Below are 20,981 nucleotides of genomic sequence, written 5' to 3' on the forward strand. Positions count from 1 at the left end.
GCCAAGAGGAAGGAGCACGAAGACTTTGCTTGGTTGTTTATTTTGGAATACTTTGCATCTACTCTGCTTCTGCCACTGGCAATGCAATGGCCACAGTGCAAGGCTGGATCCACTCAGGGGTCATGGAAAGTAGCTGAGAAATGCAAGCCCAGTACAATCATCCCTTCTTTGGGTTAAAAACGTGGGGTGGATCAGAAATAAAAACAACTTATAAAAAGTGCTGCGATGTGCACATCCTTATCTCTGTAAAGCTTCTCCTAAAGGCAAGTGGAAGGGAAGTAGCTCTCTTTTATGTCACCCATTTAAAGTTTTGATATCCAAACTGATACACAACTAACTCAAGTTTCGCAAGGAAAAAGAAGAAAAAAAAAAAAAAAAAAAAGAGGGACAGGTGCTGATGAATGTGAAAAGAGGGAGAAAAAAAAGCCCTAATGGGCTCTCCTAGAGAAACAGATGGCACAGGGGAAAAACAGGATCCTCCCCCTTGTTTCCAGCCACAAAGTCCTTCTCTTCCCCCATTTTTCACAGACAACGTCCCAAGTCTTTTATCACTCTCATTATACTCAACTGAACCAGCAGAAATTGCTCCTACTGACACCAAAGACTTGCAGCTCACTGGGAGAAAACCAGCCAGGTGAGGACTGGCCTCTTATTGACTGGGATGTCTCCAGTTTGATGCAATTTCCATCCCCATCCTGCCTCCATGTCCAGCCCCACCGCTGCTCACCCACGCAACCGTGCCATGCCAACGGCTCATTCCTGCAGCCACCTTGCCAAAACGTGCTGTTCAGAAGACAAATTACAATGGAGGGGCTCCTTTGGAATCTGCAGTTCAGCCGTTTGCTTCCTTTTTTATTTTACTTTGATTTTTTGGGATGTCAAATACAGGAGCAGATGTTCCAGACTGATGGGAGCTGGCTGGGAGAGCCTGTCTGGCTGGAGGGCAGACAAGAGGGAGGCAGGACAAAGCTGGTAACTATGGCCCCTCTCTATTAAGGATGAACTTTTAATCCTTTTATTCACTCTCCTGCTACCTATGGCTTTTTCTGGCTGCCTCTAAAAGAACCTTTTTTTTTTTTTTTTCTTTTTTTTATAATAATCAGCTCATTGTAGACAGTGGCACTTGGTCAACCCAAAGCCCGCCCAGAACACTTTCACCAGAGCTTTAAAAGAAAAGGGCAAAGCCAAAAGCTTCATTAGCACTGTAATTCTGCTTCTTACATCCAAACGAGAAAACAAAAAGCTGAACATAGCATAGAAATGAGACCAGGAATAAGACAGGACTAAAGAAAGGCTCTTGCTGCATCCACCTTCATAAAAAAAATCCAAAACCAACTAAATTTTGGAGGAGGCTGCAGCATTAAAAAAGCAGTTAAGTTTCTCCCCTCACATTTCTCGACATTGAAATTACTATTTTTCTTTGCTTATTATCCTGTTTTAAGCTGAAAGAAACAGTCTGTATGAGCCCCTATTTGGATCAAATCAGTTCAGAACCAAGAAGGTATTTTCCATAGCCTAAACTAACACAAGGTCTGGACTAACTCTTGCTGCAGTAACACCAGAGCCAAGGGAAGCCAAACATTTCAGTGGGAACTGGACAGGACCAGAGTGAAACACACCATTGCCCACAAAACACATAAGAAAGAAACGGCTGAGAGATTAGAATATTAGAAATAACCAACAAATCACAGAATACTGAGCTACCACCATGTCTTCACCAAACCATCTGTACCAAAAATACTGCTAGAATAAATCCTACATTTAACATCCATTCAGATGATGTATTTTTGCACCAATTCCATTAGGTATCATGGAGTTAGTAAAAAGCATTACATCATTTCAAAATAAGAAGGCAAATCAAGTATTATATATGTACATGTTTTAATTAATTTTAAAAATTGTCTACATTTAAGGATAGATTTCAAGGCTTCCCTTATATTTTTTTCCGTTACATTAGATTATACCTGAATAATCTGCATAGTAACTTTAACATTTCTGTTTTCTTTTTTTTTTTTTGTTTCGTTGTGAAAATATTGGTTGCAGGTAGCAATGTAACATCTCAATGACAATCACAATACGTGCAGGATGTCCAGCCAGAAGCATTTCTCAGTTGACTTGCAGTAGCATGGCACTTTGTAATTTGTGTATCAATACTCTTTTTTTAATTATTTTTTTAAGTTTAGTTCAGATGTGGCTCAAGAAGCAAAAACAAACTTTCTTCACTCAGTCTCAAGTGTGGGGTCAGCTCCTCAGCTGGCTGCGATCTGCTGCACTGGAGTTACTCCAGTTTATACCAGCTTGAGGTTCTGGCCTTTTTTTTTTGTTTTGGCTTGGGTTTTTTTCCCCCTCAAAACACACTTGTATTGCCTTCATGCTTTCCTTGACATAAGTGCAAACTTCAGGAATGTGGTTTGAATCCCTTCATTAGAGGACCTTAATGAAGTCTGTGCAATGGCTCTGTCCCCCAGCCCTGCTCCCTGCACGGACATAAACAGAGAGGGCTGAACGCTGCCAAGAGCAACGCATTGGGGAGGGAAGAGTCTCTTGAGAGGGAAAAAAGGGGGGGGGGAGCTAATTTTGCCCCCAGTGTTAAAGTTTGACATGCGAAGCATTTCTATTTCCAGATCATCAGCCCAGCTGCTTAAGAAGGTATTCATACCACCTGCTGTCACAGACAGACTCCTAAAATCAGATGCTCTGAGTCTTCTTACAGAGACAGCTATGTCTCTGCACTGACTAGATTAAAGCCTAATCTTAACTTGTGCGTCTCCATGAAATACCCACGACTAGGTGTTGTGAATACCGTCTCTCGCCCCCCCCATAACCTTTCCTCACCTTAGAAAAAAGTGCTTTTGCTTTTTCTACCTGATAAATATATGGGCTGCTCCATCCTGTCCCCTATCCCATGTGTTTGTACTGAGATCTGTCCCGAGGAATTTGCACTTGGTTAGCTGTCAGCTTGTGGTGGATATGGTAAACGCAGAGGGTTATCACAATAACCAACCCCAGTATCAGGCCCAAAATCAGAGGCAGGGTTTCTTCTAACTGCTCCCTCTGGTCCACTGGGCACTTGTGTTCTGCAGGGAAAGAAAGAAAAGGAAAGAGAAAGAGAGAAATGAATGAGACATTGCAAATCTGAACTCCTGCTGCAGTAGCGACCCAGAGTCACAGCTCCACACCAGGGGTCCCTGCACAGCAAAAACAGCCGCAGCAGCAAGGAGAGACAGCAGCCATCATTGGAGTCCTGGGGAGAAAATCAATTGCTTTGGAGGAAAGGGAAATCACAGTCACAACGCAGGGTTTGGAGGGAGAGGTAACATCTGTCAAACCAACCAACGCGGTGGGAAAAAACGCTTTCGTACCCCTAAGTTCATCTTCAGGCCTCTCTGCCACACCAGTACAGCCATGGCTTTGTTGGGAATGCGACAGGATAAGTACAAGTTTCCTGACCACGGCTGAAGATCTGCTTTGTTTATTTAGTTATAGAGTCTATAAATATTGCATCACGAGACCTCAACATCGATAAGTCTTTAATTCTGCATCAGACCTACCCTGCTCATTGTTAAAAAGATTTTTCCCCTCTATCTGCAAGTTGGCAGAGATCTAACAGCATCTCTCCCCCGTCTCTGTGAGCTCCCCATGGGGAGTTTACCAGCACTGGCAGAGCACCTGTGTGTTTGTGGCCAAACAGCATCCCAGAACGCCATGTTTTTTGTCAAATATGGCAAAGGATGAGCAGAAGCAACATAAGCCTCCCCAGTGTTTTTCTCTCCGACCTACGAGTCCCCGTCATAGTCTAATAAACCACTAGAAAATAATAATAACCATAGCTACAATGGGAAAACACTTTTCTATTTAGCTTGCAAAGGCCACCAAGGTTAGGAAATACATTATGCTGGTAATTCCGGTTCTCCTCTGTTACACTTCCAGAGTCTACTGCAGGCCTGAATGACAGGATCACGATTTACTTTTTTCCCCACGGGACTGTTGCTTATTCGTGCTGATGGACAAGCAAGCCGATGTTGCCAAGTTGGGTCTGCCAGACCAAAAAGAAAAAAAATGCCAACTCTGGGAAAAAAAAAGAAAAAAAATGGTTAGAAGGGACAGAAGGGACAGTGCTCTGGCCCCTGGGTCATCTTCTTCACAGCACTAGAATTGTGCTGAAAACAATGAAGACAGCAATTACTTAAAATAAAAGAAAAAAGCAGGTGAAAAAAGGCTGCATGTTAGATGAGCAGATACAAAGGGCACCACTAATTCCTCCCATGCTAAAGACTGTCCAGATGGGTTCCCCAGGCAGCTGACTGCAAGACAGAGAGATCTGCGACGAACCACGAAGGGCGAACGCTCTGCAAATCTAACGGCATGTGGCAAAGAGCAGGAAAAACCCAGAGACCCCCCAGGCCCAGGCAGGAGGTGTCAGCAGGGACGTTATCTCCAGCGGTGCCGGCACCTCCAGAGCTCTGCCACCTCCCGGAGCGGAGCCCTCCTCCCAGCACGAGGCTCGCAGCAATGCCATCAGGAAACATTTTGAGCTGAAAATGAAGTGAAACAAAAAAGCAAAAGTGAAATGTAGACTAACAAAAAAAATGTCCTTTTCGGTTCCAGTTGCTCACTGTTTCACCAGAGGAGTGATTAATCACCAGGACTGTTACAGGCGATTCAGCACTTGCTGCAATGCAGGGGTTTTGTTTGTTTGTATTCAGGAGAAAGGGGAAAAAAACCCTGATTATTATTTAGCTCCCAAAGTTGGGTTTCTAGAGCTTTATGAAAGCCTTCCCGGTTTAGGATGCTACGGCCTGACCAGACTCGCAGCGCCAAGGCAGAGACACAGCGGCAGGTTGGCATCCCAGACCTGACTGCGGGAAAAGGCACGCACGGTGCTCCAACCCCGCTGCCCACGTGCCAGGACAAAGCAGCACCCCTCCGACGGGAAGGATCCTGTGCACTCGCCACGCACCTGCAGACAGCCCGATGGGCCGGGGTGTGCTGATGTGCCAATTAGCAGTGTTTTACTCCAGCCGCTGCAATCTCCTCCGGCAGGCACTAATTTTTGCTTTGAAAGTGGTTTAGCTTAAACCCTACAGAAAATTGAAACAAGCCTGCCTTAAACCCAACTGAGGACATTCACCTGTGCTCAAACATAGCAGGTTTGCCCATGTGCCTTTCCTTAAACAAGAACGATGCTGAGTTTGCAGGAGAACGGGGTGAACGTGGGGGTCTGCAGCCAGTGAAGGCGGCAAAGCTAAAAGCACTAGTGCCACAATGTAGAGGACTAACCCAACTCTAAAGCACCTGCTTGCAATATTTGAATTCCCAGCTTTTGCCAAAGCAAACCAGCTGCAGAGCACAAAATGTGCCAGAGGACGTGGCCAAAGCTCTGGTGTCCACAGAAAGCCACGGCTGTATTTAAGTGTCTGAGTCACAACTCAAGAAGGTGTCAATTCTTGCAAGCAGCCAAGGAAGATAGTTCTTTATCCTGACACTTTTTAAAGAGGATTAAAAGAAAAAAACCCCCACAGGAAAAAAAAAAGGAGAAAAAAAAAAAAAAGCAAAGCAAAGCTCGCAGTCTCCAGCAGCACACCCACAAACACTGCTGCACCTCCCCGGGCAGAAAGCGCTCTGCCCCAGTAGCCTTGCAGAGCAGCCACCCCCTGCCTTACCAACACCTTCTCCTCACCAGACAGATCAATATTCTCCTTTTGGAGCAGACTGCCAAAGTCTGGGCTCTTCAGAGAGCATAGAGGGAATGGCAATAGGGCTGTGGGGGACCCAGCACGGAGGCACAGGCAAGTGGTAAGGACAAGCAGACACGTTTGCAAGCAGAACTAAGGCTCTCCAGGTGCTGACTGCTAGGAGAATGAATTTTGTATTTTGACATTAATATAATGTTAAAACACATCATTTTACAACAAATAAAAATATTTTCACATTTATAACAATATACTTTAACATTTATAAGCATTTTTCACCCCAAGAGTTCAAAGCATTGCATAGGCGCTGAGGTCCACAACACCACGGGGAGGTAGGTAACAGGTATCATTCCTGGTCTATCAGCAAAGGAAAATGCAAAGGGGGAGCGGGAGGGCAGAAGGGTTTGCATAAAGTCCACGGCAGCCACAAATTCAGACACTCAACCCCATCACGCACAGTGCGGGTAGGTGGTCTGGTTGATGGACGACGAATGAAATGCCATCACATTGGGAACTGCTATGTATTTTAAATCAATGCCTTCTGCAGGAAAACAGCCCTTTCCATCAAATTTTCCTGAGTATTTTGCTTCAGGTCACAGGGATCTCAGCAGTTCCCAAAACGCTAGGTTTTACTCTCACTCCAGGAAAGCAAAAAGGTCCCTGGCAAATTTTACTGTGAAAAGTTCAGGTGATGCTGGGAGTTTTGCTGCATCCCGAACGCAGCGGGGTCACCCCTTTGCCAGAGAGGTGCCACCCCGCAGCCCAGGGTCCCTGCCCCATCGAACAAAGACTGCAGGCGGATACAAAGGAGGCATTTAGGTACGTCCCCCATTGTTCTTTTGTGCTGCGCTTCCTCCAACGCCACACAGCACCCAGGCTCACGTACCGCCACGGTTTCTATGGTGAGTGCTCGTCCAGTTTCAGTACTAGGCTATGAAACCACCCAACAGGCCCATTTTCTTGTTTCAGCATCCTTCTGCAGAACAAATAGCAGCACGGCAACAAAATCAGCAGTTTCCCGCAGTCACGACCACAAGCCTGACGACCGGTGCAGGGGCTGTTCGAAAGGATGAAAAAACAGCCCAGTTGTGTCTGGCCTGATAGGATGAATTTTTGAGATTTTGAGATGGGTGTTTGTTAAGTGATTAGCTTAATAAAAAGGAAAAAAAAAAAAAAAGACTGGGTGCTTTTTTAAAGGTGGCTGCATACCTTGCAAAGAGGAGCTACTAGGTGCCCAGGTCCCTTGAGAAAATATGGCCCTCGTTTGGGGTGGCTCAGAGGGAGATGAGACCTCCCAGGATCCTGGTCCCTAATTCTCAGCCTCTGTATCCTTTTGTATTAGTATTTTGCGTTATTTTGATGAAAATCAAAAGAGGTGACAATTTCTGTGAGGTTCTTTCGTCAATTTAAATGTTCTCCTCGCATGATCTTGATCCAGCTCTCCTTTTACTGATCTTTTAAGCTGAAAAATGTACACACATTTTCCCTATTAAAAAAAAAAAAATTTCCCCAGCTCTGAATGAAAAAAATGTTCTGCTTCTGTATTGCAGAAAGTAAATATATATATTTATGTATATTTTTATACATACATATTTTTTTGTGAGGGTTGGAAGCAGGGTCTTAAAAAAAAAATATATTCTAGCACATGAGTTTAAGCATTCAAAAAAAATAAAAGCAATCCAATCACAGACTACAAGCTTTTTAATCTATCCCAGACAGGACAGCGTCAGGACTAATGACAAAACCTTTCCCCCCATTTATTTGTGGTAAAAGGGTGTCGACACTCCTGCATCTCTGCAATTCTTCTGCTCTAGCAGGTCTCTTTCTCTATTCTAAAATATTTTAAAATGTTCTGTAGCTTGTTCATAATTAATAGGAATTTTACCTAATGGGAAATTAATGAACCAAAAAGGAGAAGGCTAATTACTGTAATTTAAGATTGGCAGTGATTATCAGACCCCACAAAGAATCATGTTTTGCCATGCATGTGCTGAGGACACGCTGGTCCGCAGGGCTGGTGGGGACGTGCCACTGGGAGAAGTGGCAGAGCCCTGTGCGAAGCTTCATTGATAAATGACCTCTTGGGCATTTCTGACCATCCTCTCCAGGTACTCTTTGCTATTTAACTTCCAGTGGAATTCAACAAAAAGAAGTGTCACTAAATAATGAGAGCAACAACAAAAAACCAGAAAGCCTGACAAAGAGAAACTGTGCTTTCCTCAGGAGGAGGAATTCCCCACATGTGTTTAAAGATTGCTAAACCAACCAGGGCCTCTTTGTGTCCTGGAGAAAAAAAAACCCAACCAAACTACAACAACAAAGGAAAAAAAACCAAACCAAACCAAACCAAAACTGCCTGATATGAAAGACCATATAATGAAAAAGGCAGGTAGTTGCCTTTGGCAATGAACCCCAAGTCTGGTTCTTTTAAACGTGAGCTCTTGGACTTGACAGGTTTGGTATCACAGAGACACAGCAGCTAAAACTGAGTCCAGACTTGCATATTTTAAATATGCTTTTCTCAGCCTCCAAGGTCTGCCCAGCCAAACCCTGAGTGCAGGAAGCCTGGATCCACAGAATGCAGGAGAGGATGAAGACGTGCCAACAAAAAATAACAGGAGACTATTAAATTCTACTTTTTTCTCACTGTAACCTATGCAAAATGTGGTACTACTTCGACAGGAGAAAAAAAAAAAAAAAAGATTTATTTGTGCCCACGGATAAAACCTACTCTGTACTACACTGGCCCTGCCATGAGTAATTCAGCCACACAGAGCTCTGCCAGAGCCAGTGTACATAATAGCATGTATTTACTACATCAGTTAGAGGAATGTGAGTCATGAGCGTAAGTGCTCGGTTCTGTAGTCAGTGCTGGTTTTTTATTGTGTTCTAAAATATTTCCCACACGCAAAATAATAAAGCCCCACATTTTTAATGCTAAGCTTGAAAATAACACCACCATTTTCTAGCTCGTTATTAAAAGATTTGGCTATTACAAATTTTATTTGCATCTTTTTACAATAATGGAGTTAACTAATTTGCTAAGATGGCACTATAAAAGGGGGACTAGTCTCGAAGTCCTAATTCAGGTGAGCATGTTTACACTCCCTCATTCAACCTGATGGAAAAGGCAGGGGGATGTCAGGAAGGAGGAGCACCACAGGTTCCTCAAGATAAAGGCAGGAAAAATCTGCAGGAATTCTGCCCCATGGCAGTACTGCTGCTGACTTCAGTACAACCCTTTGATACAAACAGCACGTGTTAACTCACATTTTCTTTTATCCGCAATTAACGTTAAAGAAACCTAAGAAGAGGAACAGCATCCCGTGTTTGGCGCATGAGGTGCCTCACTGAAGTCCCTGTTACGCTTCCTTCATCTTTGCAATGAGCATTAATCAAACTGAAGCGGGCAATATGCATCGCAAGTATTTCCTGCCACTACAGCCCCAAGCTTTCCTCAGCGTGCAGTGGCCCTAAAAAGCCCCTGGAGCTCTACCAAAGCACCTTCCGTGCTGCAGAGGAGACACCCAAGCCTTGCAGGGCTCCCCAGGGACCAGGCAGCTCCAGGGCTTGCTGGCAACCTAGCTAGGTAAGTCCTTACAGAAGCCAGTGTACGTGCAACGATAGCCCATGTTTTGACCAAGCAGCCGCTGGGCTGAATTTGTAAAGGTTTTTGGGGGACCACAGAGGCAGGGAATGGGTTGGAGGGACTGCAGGGAGCACTGACCACCTGCTGGAGGGAGGGCAAGGTGCTCTGATAAAGGTAGGACCCAAATTCCTTCAGTGCATTGTGACATCCCCAAAGGCCACAGCAGCATCAGCATCTTGCGGATGCAGGACGTGCCTTCACCCTGCATCTTACCTTCACTGAAGACAAAATCCGCGGTGATGTCGAAGGGCTGGACACGTACTTCCGACAGCAAGAGCTGCACAGACTTCTGGTGGTCACTGGAGATGAGGGAGATGGTCTGCTGTGCCTGGCACTCATAGGACTTCCCAGCTGGGGTGACCAGGGCAGAGAGGTGGTGTGAGTTGGCCGTGTGCTTCCCGGCTGGCCAAGGGGCAGAAACAGCAGAGGTCAGGTCCTGTCTCTGGGGGACCGATGTGACTTTATTAACAAAGCTAATGAACTGAACCCAAGGGCATGCAGGCAGTGTGTAATGCGGTGGCCACACGCTCCACTGCTCTTAAAGCAGCATTTTCTCCTGGGGTGGGACCATGCTTTTGGCATGACACCACCACATAGCCAGGGCAATTCCCGCACTGGGGTTGCCTGCCCACAAGCAGGAATGGACGGCTGCAGCGTGCGGTCCTGCCGGCACAAAGGGGAGAGCTGGCTTTGCTGCTGCCAGCGATGCTCATGTCACAGGACTTGAAGTCCATAAAGTTGGACGAATGGTTTCTATTGATGTATATGCAGATTTCAGCCTCGGACTGTGCTCATACTCCCTACGTTTGGGGAACGGCAATTCCTGTGGCTGCACTTGGGCTCTGAATTCAGGTGGGAAGGAGCAATGCCATTTGGGGACCTCACTACAAAGCAAAACAGGCCATAACACCTTTCCTGAAAATACAACATTACCGTTTTACCCAAGTATAGATTACGAGAAAATATTTTCCCATCACATCAAGCTTGTTTTATAAATGAAGGCTGAATGCAGCTCAGCAAGGTGGAATGAGGGATGCCTTCCACCTCCTGCTTTTCTGCAGCCCTTTGTTCCCCTCCAGCAGCGCAGAAAGGCGATCAGTGTTTCGCATTTGCAGAGGGTGATGAGGCATGACCACCACCGTGTTTTGGGGACACAAGCAGTAGAAACACCAGTGGGAAAAACAGCTCCGTGTCCAGTGTGTCTTACGCCACAAACTTTTAACGCACCATTCGCTGGAGTTTGAAAATCTTGAAGAACAGCAACTTGCAAATGACAGTATATCTATTTTCAATACAAGACAACTAATTTCTCAGCAGAAATGGACTAACAATGAAATGAAAGCCAGAAAGGAAACCCAGTCAGAAAAGAGGAGGCTGTCGGGTGTGGAGGCATGTAGGGGCATGGATATTGATGTCGATCTCATTGTTATCTTGGGAAACCACGGCTTTCCCACCTCTTCAACCATCATCAGAACCAAGGAGATAACCTTAAAAAACATCTCCTGCAGGAAAGGAGGCAAATTTTCCCGACCAGGCGGACCCCTGCCCCGCTGCCCACCCCCTTGGGCCCCTGGGTCCCGCCAGGAGGGCCCGGGACAGCGCAGCAAACGGGCAGAGGTAGGGCTCTCCCTCCCACGGCAACTGCGGTGATTAAAACCAAGTAACAAGAATAGAAAAGGGGGGGGGAGGGGGGGATTAATACGCGGTTTAAAACCGGCACCTGGTCCCGGCTTTGTTGGGCGGGTTTGAGGTTTCTTTTTTCCCCCGTTAAACTGCATTTAGGCGAGTAGCCCGCGGGGTGTCCGTGACGTCGTCCCCCCGCCCCGGCTCCGCGCTCGCCAGACCCCAGGGATCTGCTTTAAACCCCGTCTCCCCGGGGCGCTTACGGCTGACGGCGTCCTTGAAGTAGGTGCGCTCGGCGGTGTCGTAGGTGAACTGGATCCGGCTGAGCCTCCAGAAAGCCTCCTGCCCCCGGGACGTGTTGTGCCCCTCCTGCCGAGACAGGGCCGGTCAGGACCCCGGCAATACCGCCGTGCACCCCGCAGCTCCCGGGCGCGCGGGGAGAGCCCCGTACCTTCAGGAAGAAGAGTTTGAGGGTGTACGCTTGCTCCAGCCAGGAGATCTCCAGCTCCGACTCGTTGGTGCCGCACTTGCCCTTCATCTCGGCGCCCCGCGACAGCGGGATATCGGCTTGCTCCGTGATCAGCTGCAAACGGGGAGCGGGGCTCAGGGGGGCGGCCCCGGGGCCCCCCTGGGCGCCCACAGGCCCCCCACAGCCCCGGCTGAATATCCTCGGAGAGGATGAAGGACTTTGCAAAACTACCGGCGGATTTCCACCCCACCCGGTCCTGCCGTGACACCGTGCAGCGGCTCCACGGCTGCGGCTGTCGCGCTGCGAACCCGAGCCCCGGCCGCCCCCCGGGCCGCGCCGCGGCTCCGCTACCCACCCACCCTCCCGGCCCCGGCCCCCACTCACATCCACGTAGTTGCTGGCCCACACGTCGTAGGGGACGATGAACTTGGCGGCGAATTCCGCCATGAGACACGTCGTCCGGTTTTCCCGCACCACGAAAATGTCCTTTTCGGGGTTAGGGGAGAGCCCGGAGAGATTTTCAACTTCTTGCTCGGCAGCTAGGCGCGCCGCGGCATCTGCGGGCAGAGAGGCGCTGAGCGGCGGCACCCCCCGGGGCCTTTTGCCCTAAGCCTCTGCCGGCTCACCTTAACATCCCCCCCGCTCCCCCCGAGCCCGCTGGCGTAAGATCCCCTGTCGCGACCGGGCGTCTCTGTCGCGATAGAGAAGGCAGTGGAGATGGGGCAGCCGGTGACGGTGAAGCAGGACCGGTGTTCTAGCAGCGCCGGGGCTGTCTCAGCGCCAGCGCCCACCTCATCGCGACAGGGCTCCGTGTCGCGACTCGCCGCGGCTGTACTCACGCAAGAGGAAGAGCAGCCCCGGGAGGCGCCCCCCGGCCATCCTCCCTGCTCGGCCCCGGCGTGTCCGCGGCTGCTGCTGCTGCTCCTCCGAAAGCGTCCGCTCCGGAGAAAAAGAAAATAGGGGGGGAAAAAATGTTAAAAAAAAAAAAAAAAGAAGGAAAAAACCCGCTGAAACACCTCCTTTCTCAGGAGCTGCACAGGCTGCAAAAGCACTCTGCTGCGGAGCGGCGGGGAGGAGGGACGGGGAAGAGTGTGTGGGTGTGTGGGGAGGAGGAGGAGGGGAGATGCCGGCGGAGCTGATGGAGGCGCCCACGCTAAGGGACGGGGCGTACGCGGAGGCAGGGCGGGGAGGAGGGATTCCCCCCCGCCTCCAGCGTTGGGGGGCCCCGCCGACCCCCGCGGAGGGGCTCGCGGGGATCCCCGCGGGGATCCCGGCGGAGAGCGGGGACCTCGGGGGAGGGAGCCGGGGGGACCCGGGCCAGCCGGACCGCCCCGACGTGCCGTCGGAGCGGGGCTGAAACGCACCGAGCGCGCCCGGGCAGAGTAGGGCAGGGGGTGGGAGCGGGGTCGCACCCCGGGGCGAGCCCTACACCGGCCCGGGGCACCGGGCCTTCGCCGGGGCACCCTCCCCGAGCGTCCTGCCACCCTCCCTCCCCTTTCGGTGCCGCGCCAGGCGGCTGCTCCCGGGGGACGACGGCTGTCGCCGGGCAGCGCCAGCGCCGCCGGAGAGGCAAAGGACCCGCTAAACCGGGACAACGGAGGGGATGGAGGAGGGGTTATCTAGTCCAGCGCCGGCTGCTCACGGAGCGTCAGTAATTTCGGTGAAGGCGAACAGCTGCTTCGTGTGTTAATTTAGAAAGAAACGTGCAGCTATTTTTGTGTGGCAAGGTCAGGAGCAGACTCGGCACCCTTTTGTAAACGGCCATCAACACACCTGAGCTCTTCAGATGTCGTGACATACCACAAAACACACCGTAACGGAAGACATACCATCACATAGAGCGAGGGGAGCGGTCCCCTCAGCACCGAGAAGGTGCATTAAAACAATCCAGGCCATGCCTACGCGGAGCGTTATTTGGGGGGGGGGGGGGGGGGTGTCGGGCACACCTGGGGGTGCGTCTCGGAGCTGTGACACGGGCGAGCTGTGCCGGGGCACTGACAAGAGCTTGTTCCTGCCAGGCTCCGCGGCCCGGCGCTGAGGAGAGAAGGGGCTGCAAGGCGGGGTGAAGACAAGCACTGCGCACCCCATCCCTGCCGGCTTCTGGGGAGCAGAGGGCGGGGGGGGCTGCCTGCACCCTGCCCTGCCCGCCCCGGGGCGCGTAGTGCTGCCGGAGTCCCGAGCCGGGCAATCCCCTTTATTCCCTGCAAAACCGGCGCCTGCGTTTCCTCCCTCTCAACCCGGAGGCGGGGGTGAAACGGGCCCCCCGGCTTGTCGGGAGAGGGGTCTCCGGGAGGAGCAGGCGCGTTCCCAGCCCAGAGCGCCCGGGGGAGCTGCCGGTTTCCCCCGGGGGCTCTGAGGCGGCGGCCGGGAGGCAGGAGGCGCTGCCAGCGGCAGACGAGACCGAGGTGCTCGCACCGCGGCCCGCCGCGGAGCCCGGCCCGGCCGCCTGCTCCCGGGGCAGCGCTGGCGCCACCGCCACCCCCCGCGGCTCCGGGGTTTCGCCTTCCCCGTTCGCCGACGTTAAAACATTTTTCGCTGCCTCGCATCGGGAGTTTTTACGGCCCTTTAATGCGCTACCACCCTCGACCCATACGAAGAGCACATCCAAATATTTACCATTTACAGAGACGCCAAGTCCCAGGAGCAGCGGGGAACAGGAGCCTACCGCCAAGATTTTTTTTGTAAAAAGCCAAAGGGACAGAAGCTATTTGGCGCGTGTGGTGTTACACGGATTCACTAGCAATTCACGTTTCTAGTTCAGGAAAAGGAGTCTGGAGGAATCGGTCCAGGGTTTGGCGAAGCAAGGTATTACAAGGTGAGTTTTGATTGTGGGCAGCTGCCGCTGGGAAGCTGCCCTTTCTCTGCCAGGGCACACCTGCAGAGAAGGGTTTTCTTGCTGGGAAATAGCTTGTTAAAAATAAAAGCAGATACTGAAGAAACATACCGATTTTTGTTAACTATTCTGTTGAAATTCCTTTCTGCTTGCTGTACATATTAAATATTACATTCTGGCCATCTCCTCTCTCTCCTGTTTCACGATAAGGAGTCATTCCTGCTCCCCAAAATAGAGCCAGACCTGTGTCAGTTGTGATACAGGATTGACCTGCAGATAATATTTCCAGGGAACTATAGAAAGGAAAAAAAAAAATCTTCTATATGAGGCTCTTTGACTGTAACAGACTATTTCTGTGATGATTTTAATGCCTGGCTTCCTCAGGTCTTTCACCGATGACCTCAGTATTTAACCAGCCTCTATTTCCTCCTCTAGCTCCCTATTTAATTTCCAATTTTTTTTTGAGGTTTCTACGTAGCTTCCAAGCCTCCAAATAAATACATGATCCTGAGCAGCTGCCCCTGTATCCAGCCCATGTAGGAGGGTACCACAGGGAGCAGCTGGAAGAGAGCAGCTGTGTTAGAGACAACAGCAAGCCTGACCCACAGCCCCCTGAGCCCCACGGCACAGAACGGTGCTCTCCCAGCACCCGCCAGCTGCACAGCACAACAAAAAAACCCCTTCAGCTTCAGTGACAATCCTCACTCCAAGCCTGCAGAGCTGGGTTTATCCTGCTCTCCATAGCAAAAAAGGGAAAGGCCTAAGATTTCCTAACACCAAGAAAGCCCCAAAACATCGACAGAGCAGAAAGGTCTTACCTGAGGGAGCCAGTGCAGCATTAGCTGATATGAAATTCTGTGACCAGGGCTAATTTATGGTCACAGATTGGACCACCTGGAGCCAGCCCTGCAATCTGCCCTTACCCCAGCTGTGGGGACTGCCTGTGTATCTCTGAAGGCTGAAGCCCCCTTGCTACTACCCCAGCTACCAGACAGCAATAACTCTTACCAGCCTCCTCACACACAGCACGGTGACAGCGGTGCTGCAGCGCTGGGACCACTGCCGGCGCATCCCTGGGAGCGGGGTTTTCCAGCCGAGTGGCTCTGGGATGTGTCTGCCACCGGCAGCCGGCTTCACAGGCAGCCTGTGGGCAATGGCATGTGGACTCTGCAAGGAAATTGGCCCCCGAGGGGTATTTTGGGTCTCTGGCAACCCAGCTGGACTGCACTCGAGTGGGGTGGGGGTTAAACAGCCCCCCCCCCCCCCCCCCCCCCGCTTGGAAACAGTCAAGTTAATGAGCAACCCCCAAATTAATGGAAGTGAAAGAATAGCAGGCTGCCTGTGAGGCCAGGGCGTCATGACCCTTCCCATCACAGCTGCACTGAATTTATCTGAAGAGATTCAGAGAGAGAGAATCTGCCACTTCCCTCGATGAAATTTCACTGAAGCGGAATCCATCACCCCGGCAGGGAATGACATTTTAAACTGCTTTAACTCACTATCAATGTTCAAATTGATTAGCCTATTTCATCTCAATGGAAATTCTCACCTCATTACATTAGCGGCCAAACTTCAAATAGTTTTTGAATCAAATACTACTTAAACAGCATTTCAAAATACTTAGCTGACAAAATTCATCACTTAATTTCAAATTACTGTCTGCGTTTTATGCTAAATTGTCAATGGATGAAATACGTAACAGTTCTTGGGAGCTGAGCCTGGAAGCTGAGGCTACCCAGCACCACAGTTTCACAGAAGCACATATTCTCTCTGACTTGATAAATGTCTTGCTCCTGGCTGAGCAGCGAGTACAGACTCAAAAGGAGGCTAAGGAGAGTATTTTCTAGCCTTCCAAAACCAGCGTATTCCCCAATGCATACGATACTCACCAGTGAATTAAGACAGGCAGGTTTGATTTTCCTCAGAGAGGGACGCGAGCTGAACTCAAGTCCTCCATTTCCAGTTATTTCTTTTAACAGGTATGGCAGTGGTTTCCAACCAGGCTGTAAGTGAGCATGAACTAGTAACATCTAATGCTTCGCCATCTGGTTCCCTCTGTATCTGGTCTGTCATTTGCTTCTCCTTACTGACTAGAAACCACTGCAGTAAGCAATAGTATAAAATTCCAGCTCACAGCACTGTCTTCACCCACCGTGTTTTAGAAGACATTTTTAATAAAAAAAAAAAAAAATCAATAAAAATCACTGCCTTGTTTGAGATGCTGGATCCTGTCCAGCATGCTTTGGAAACAGTGCTGCTCCCAACTCCCTCCAGCACTTGAGCCAAGCTTAGGGAGCAGGGAGAGCTGCTCCCAGTATACAACTTGTCTTTAAAACACTATGGATCATTAGGAGCAGGAGGTGCCTCCATAGGTTAAGTGACATCAGAATGGGAATTCTGCATAGGCATCACAAGTTTGTTTAAATTCTACCTTAAACACCTAAAGACTCCGCTGACCTCTGTCTCAGTTGCATTCTCAAAGTAGTACTGCTATACTGTACTCCGGTTGCTGCATCTCAAGGTAGTGCTGCTACACTGTACTCGGGTAGTTCTGTAGTGCTGTGGAGACCGATGCACAATTCTTCTATGACTTAAAAGAAATAAGACTCCTTTGACTAAATAAGCTGTGATAGAAATATATTTACACTATGCACATTTTTACAGGAAATACAACTTACTAAAAAATGGTAAGTAATAATACCACCACCCTACAATTCACTACAGTCAAAACTAAAGGTTTTGCATTTTTAAGTTTTTTATTAGAGAAGTTGAAAGTTTCATCTCAGGACTGACAATAACATAATTATGTCTTTTCATTTATTTTGTTTATAGGAATATGTAGAATTTTTTTGTACAAGCATATACAACAAAGTAATTGGTGCTTCGTACATTGAAATCAGGAATCTGATTTGTTCTAAACTACCAGTTTTCCATGCAGTCATCTTTGAATTGGCAGCATGGACAATTTCCAAGCGGAATGCTGACATGCATTGTTTTGCAATATAACTACAGCAAGCTCTGGAAACATGCAAATTAACACATTAGCAAATTGTTTTTATATCTAATGGACATAAAAAGGTTATTCCTGATATGAAATTCTGAAAATCTGCATAAATACTTCTGTGTAAAATTAAATTAGTTATGTACTTTTCTTTTACTACAAGTATCAAGAATGCCCACGTAATTAATATACACACATATATATAGAGACCTTGTTATGCTAAAAGTCTTTGTAATTAATCAAACAATATTCTGTGCCATACATTTATTCAGTATTTACCAGCTAGTAGAATGACTGTGGTCATATAGTAGGTATTACAGTCTTGGTAGCATCTGTATCACATGCAAACATACTCTTAGCATTTTTGTTGACTAATTTTATCATGTGGCAGCATGTATGTGATTTTCTACAATGCTGTGATTCTGAAGTGTATAAATACTTTTTACATTTTCACAGTTACAAACTTTTTGCCAAAAGCCATTTAAACAATCTTTAAGTTACAATGAACTGTAGTATCTGGGATCTGCAGCAACAGGATCAAAATGCAATTTCTATACGAGCAATGTAGGATGTAAACTTTTCTTAAAGTGCCTCGTACGTAATTCCTTAGAGCACTGATCAGTTTTGGCACAAATACACAGTATCTCCCTCATGCTAACCACTGCAGTAACTTTTACAGGATATCAGCTTGTTTCAGACATGATAGAGTTGATATGGCACTTGTGAATGACATCATTGGACTGCAGAAATATTCTGTCAAGTTACTGTTACAGCTGATGAATTTGACTGATGACTTTGTACATATTGTACTTCTGAATATATGCAGTTAACTTCCAACTGCCTACTGTCTGCTGCCTGAAAATACTTTGAAATATAATTTTAAATTGCCCAAACTCAACTCCCTCCTTACTATACTGATTATTACGGTGACTTAGCAGAAGATCCAGTTCAGTGGGCTCGATGACATCAGGTGCCGAGCATCTGACGAGTTGTTGCTCATCAGGATCTGGCAGCATGGGGTTTCTACACGATATATCACACATGAGAACACAAGTGGTAAATAACATGACTTGACTACAGTTTTGTTGCCATTTGAGATGATGTTAAAAATATCTGTTGTGTTTCAAGGCTCTGATTGTGTAATTCTGATGCAGGCAAGCTGCCTGCTGAGATACAGAAAGGAATACAGGACTGGGTTTAAAAAACTGTCTTCATCTTCTGATTAGTGTTTTTCTGAACAAAGGAAATTCTTATGGAAATCCAACAAAGGAAATTCAGTGCCCAGTGTTAAAAAAGAAATAATGCAAACCTTAAGACTTGGTGGTCCGTAGCTACACTTTATATATTAAAATAAAAACCCCACACCAACCTCCCCCCTGCCCCAAACAAAAAAAAGAAAAAAAAGAAAAAAGCCCACTTTTCAACCTCAGCAACATTATTTTGAATTTTGCTCTCATTTTAAGGATGCTGTGTTCTCCAACTTCAATTTGCTTGCTGAGGCTTTAGACCACTGTTGCTGGCCTGCGATCCATCTCTGCTTCCAGCTTCACCATCTGCTGCATCTCCTTTGCCTGCAATCCAAAATAACCACATGAAGCATTGCATTAGAGCTTTTGTTCAAAATGAAGCATGTTTTATATGAGTGTCTGAGTGAAATACAGGCAAAACACACTGAAGCTATATGTAATAACATTATGTTTACCAGTATCATTTTGTTTTCAAAATCAGATGTAATTTTTATGTCTACAGGTTCTTGGGAAATATTTTTGATCCTATTCCAAGACTCATGGGCTGACTTTCTGAACAAGTGTATGGTAAAATGCAGAAGCTCCAATTTGGGGAAGAAAACTAGGCGGATGTCTTTGGGAACGTATGCTCCACTGCTGTTGTGCGAGTACTGCGATGTCTTACTTCCTGAAATGTTTAGAGAGTTCATTATGACCTGGACTTGTTTCTTTCATTAAGACAAAGAATGACAAAAATCCATCAGTGTAACTAACATCTTCCTTGCAGTAGGCAAGATTTTTTAAATAACATTTTTTAAAAAACAATCTCCATCTGGCCTAGAGATCCTTATAATTACAGACGTGATAGTATTCACCTCAGGATTAGACTATTGCTATATGCTCCATGGGATTACACACACCGAATCCACCTGAAACTGAATCCAAATGCGTTGTGCAAAATACAGCAATGAACGTATGCCAGATCTCACTATAAACTCTGCATGCCTTGGGCTATGCAGGCAGTTAAAGCACTGTGTACAAATGGTAGCTGGCCTGGGAAACCCCTGCTTAGGGACAGCTTTTTTAATTCCCTTCCTCTCCCTCCCTTTCTCTCTCTCCCTCTCTCACAGACAAGCACACACACACACTTACTCCTCCCGTGGCTCAATCACAGATTAGAAGTTGCGCTTTGGTTTGAAACTCTGCAGTTCAAAGAACTGGGAGTCAGCATCTCTTCATTTTCTCTGAGGGCTCCCAATCTGGCAAGTTATTTAAATCCATAACCCTAAGGACTCTGAATAAATTGACCCAGAGGGCAAGCTAACCCATCTATCTTTACAATCAAGCTCCTGAGGATTAGGACAGGTTTAGGAAGAGGCAAACCAAGCTAGTATTTTCTTTGATGTAACTGCTCTGTATCTGTCGTGCAGGGAAGAATGGTTACTGGACTTGATTTACGTGAACTATGTTCCCCCCAAAGTTGTAAATGTTGCTTAGGGGACATTGCTATACAAGCTCCTACATAAGGAGTCACCTATTCTGGATGTGCAAACATGTATTTGCATATACGAAAATGGGCAGATGTAGATCTAAAGTAATGAGATGCACAGCTATTCATTTTGTGAGGTAAATGTGGGCTTGTGCAGATGTGATATACGTGCCTTCTTGAAAAATCTAGCTCTGTACTTTCATAATCATCATCTTGGGGAAAAAAGTAATTATGATAATAGCAAAGCAACTGTCATAAATATGATTAAAAATTAATCAACGCTCTCCATTTAAATGAGTTAAAAGCTTGAAAGTAATGAAGAAATAATTTTAACATGAAAATATGGAAACATAATAAATAAATCAATATGTACAACCTCTTCTGAAATGTTGGCTGGATTTTGCCTGTGTGTGAAATGAAATTCTAGATAAAACAAAACCCTGTGGTTGTTTCTTAGTGACTCACACATTGCACGTTTTAGGCTTGCGACTTAATTACTGGCACATAGTGTCCTATAAATATTCTGCATGCCAATGTATGGCGTACGGAATTATTTTAGAGATAACTTGGTTTCAAAGAACGCATTAGCATAGGACCAGGATGCCTGTTTTTGCTAGTCTGAGGCTGGGTCAGACAGTGCATTCTGCCGCGAACACACAAGCACAACACTTGAAGACAAGCCTTCTGGAAGGCAGTGTTGAAGCTACAATGAATTCATGAAGTGAGTGGCAGCTAATGGACTCTGCTTTCAAGATGCTTGTTCTCTAGTGAGACCTAAGACAAGCTAAGAACCATATACAGTAAAAGAAGAATAAAAATATTTTTTTTTCCTAGCCTAACAAATGCTTTTTTTCCTCATTATTTGTCTATAAATAAATGTTGTTAGAGTGGGTGCTGTCCGACTCGGTGGTGCAAGATGTTATCAATTCAAGTAATTCAGATCAGGCAATACCGTACAACTGCATGTTCAAGCCTAATGCAATCATTTCCCTTGCTAA

At 47.3% G+C, this 20,981-nt stretch overlaps 2 protein-coding genes across 8 annotated transcripts in view; both read right to left on the reverse strand.

Moving 5' to 3' along the window:
* Positions 1-1,192: 1,192 nt before the first annotated feature.
* LAMP5 (lysosomal associated membrane protein family member 5) lies at positions 1,193-15,352 on the reverse strand. Of its 3 annotated transcripts, none has more exons than XM_030021192.1 (7): positions 15,276-15,352; positions 12,274-12,373; positions 11,819-11,991; positions 11,417-11,548; positions 11,229-11,334; positions 9,556-9,744; positions 1,193-3,077 (listed from the first exon to the last, which is right to left on the reverse strand). In XM_030021192.1, exons 1-7 carry the CDS (start codon positions 15,336-15,338, stop codon positions 2,899-2,901), a joined length of 942 nt encoding a protein of 313 aa, XP_029877052.1. In that variant the 5' UTR covers positions 15,339-15,352; the 3' UTR covers positions 1,193-2,898. The 3 variants fall into 3 exon arrangements, with proteins under 3 accessions (XP_029877052.1, XP_029877053.1, XP_029877055.1); XM_030021193.1 differs by lacking the exon at positions 15,276-15,352 and adding an exon at positions 15,086-15,121; XM_030021195.1 differs by lacking the exon at positions 15,276-15,352 and adding an exon at positions 14,051-14,068.
* Positions 15,353-16,887: 1,535 nt separating this feature from the next.
* Positions 16,888-20,981, reverse strand: part of PLCB4 (phospholipase C beta 4) — a 216,140-nt gene continuing 212,046 nt past the window's right edge. For all 5 annotated transcript variants that reach the window (XM_030021184.2, XM_030021185.2, XM_041125493.1 and 2 more), the window contains one exon: positions 16,888-18,839. In XM_030021184.2, coding sequence (XP_029877044.1) covers positions 18,751-18,839 — 89 coding nt within the window. In that variant the 3' untranslated portion in view covers positions 16,888-18,750. The remainder of the gene's footprint in view (positions 18,840-20,981) is intronic.

The sequence above is a fragment of the Aquila chrysaetos genome, chromosome 8, assembly GCF_900496995.4.
Source record: "Aquila chrysaetos chrysaetos chromosome 8, bAquChr1.4, whole genome shotgun sequence".
NCBI lineage: Eukaryota > Metazoa > Chordata > Aves > Accipitriformes > Accipitridae > Aquila > Aquila chrysaetos.

What these genes read in the sequence shown, in the direction of transcription:
- LAMP5 (XM_030021192.1), bottom strand. Translation starts at nt 15,338, where the DNA reads ATGCGCCGGCAGTGGTCCCAGCGCTGCAGCACCGCTGTCACCGTGCTG. An exon ending in GGGGCTGCTCTTCCTCTTGC is followed by an intron (nt 11,992 to 12,273) that starts GTGAGTACAGCC and finishes CTCTGCCCGCAG; the next exon opens with ATGCCGCGGCGCGCCTAGCT. An exon ending in TCAAACTCTTCTTCCTGAAG is followed by an intron (nt 11,335 to 11,416) that starts GTACGGGGCTCT and finishes CTGTCTCGGCAG; the next exon opens with GAGGGGCACAACACGTCCCG.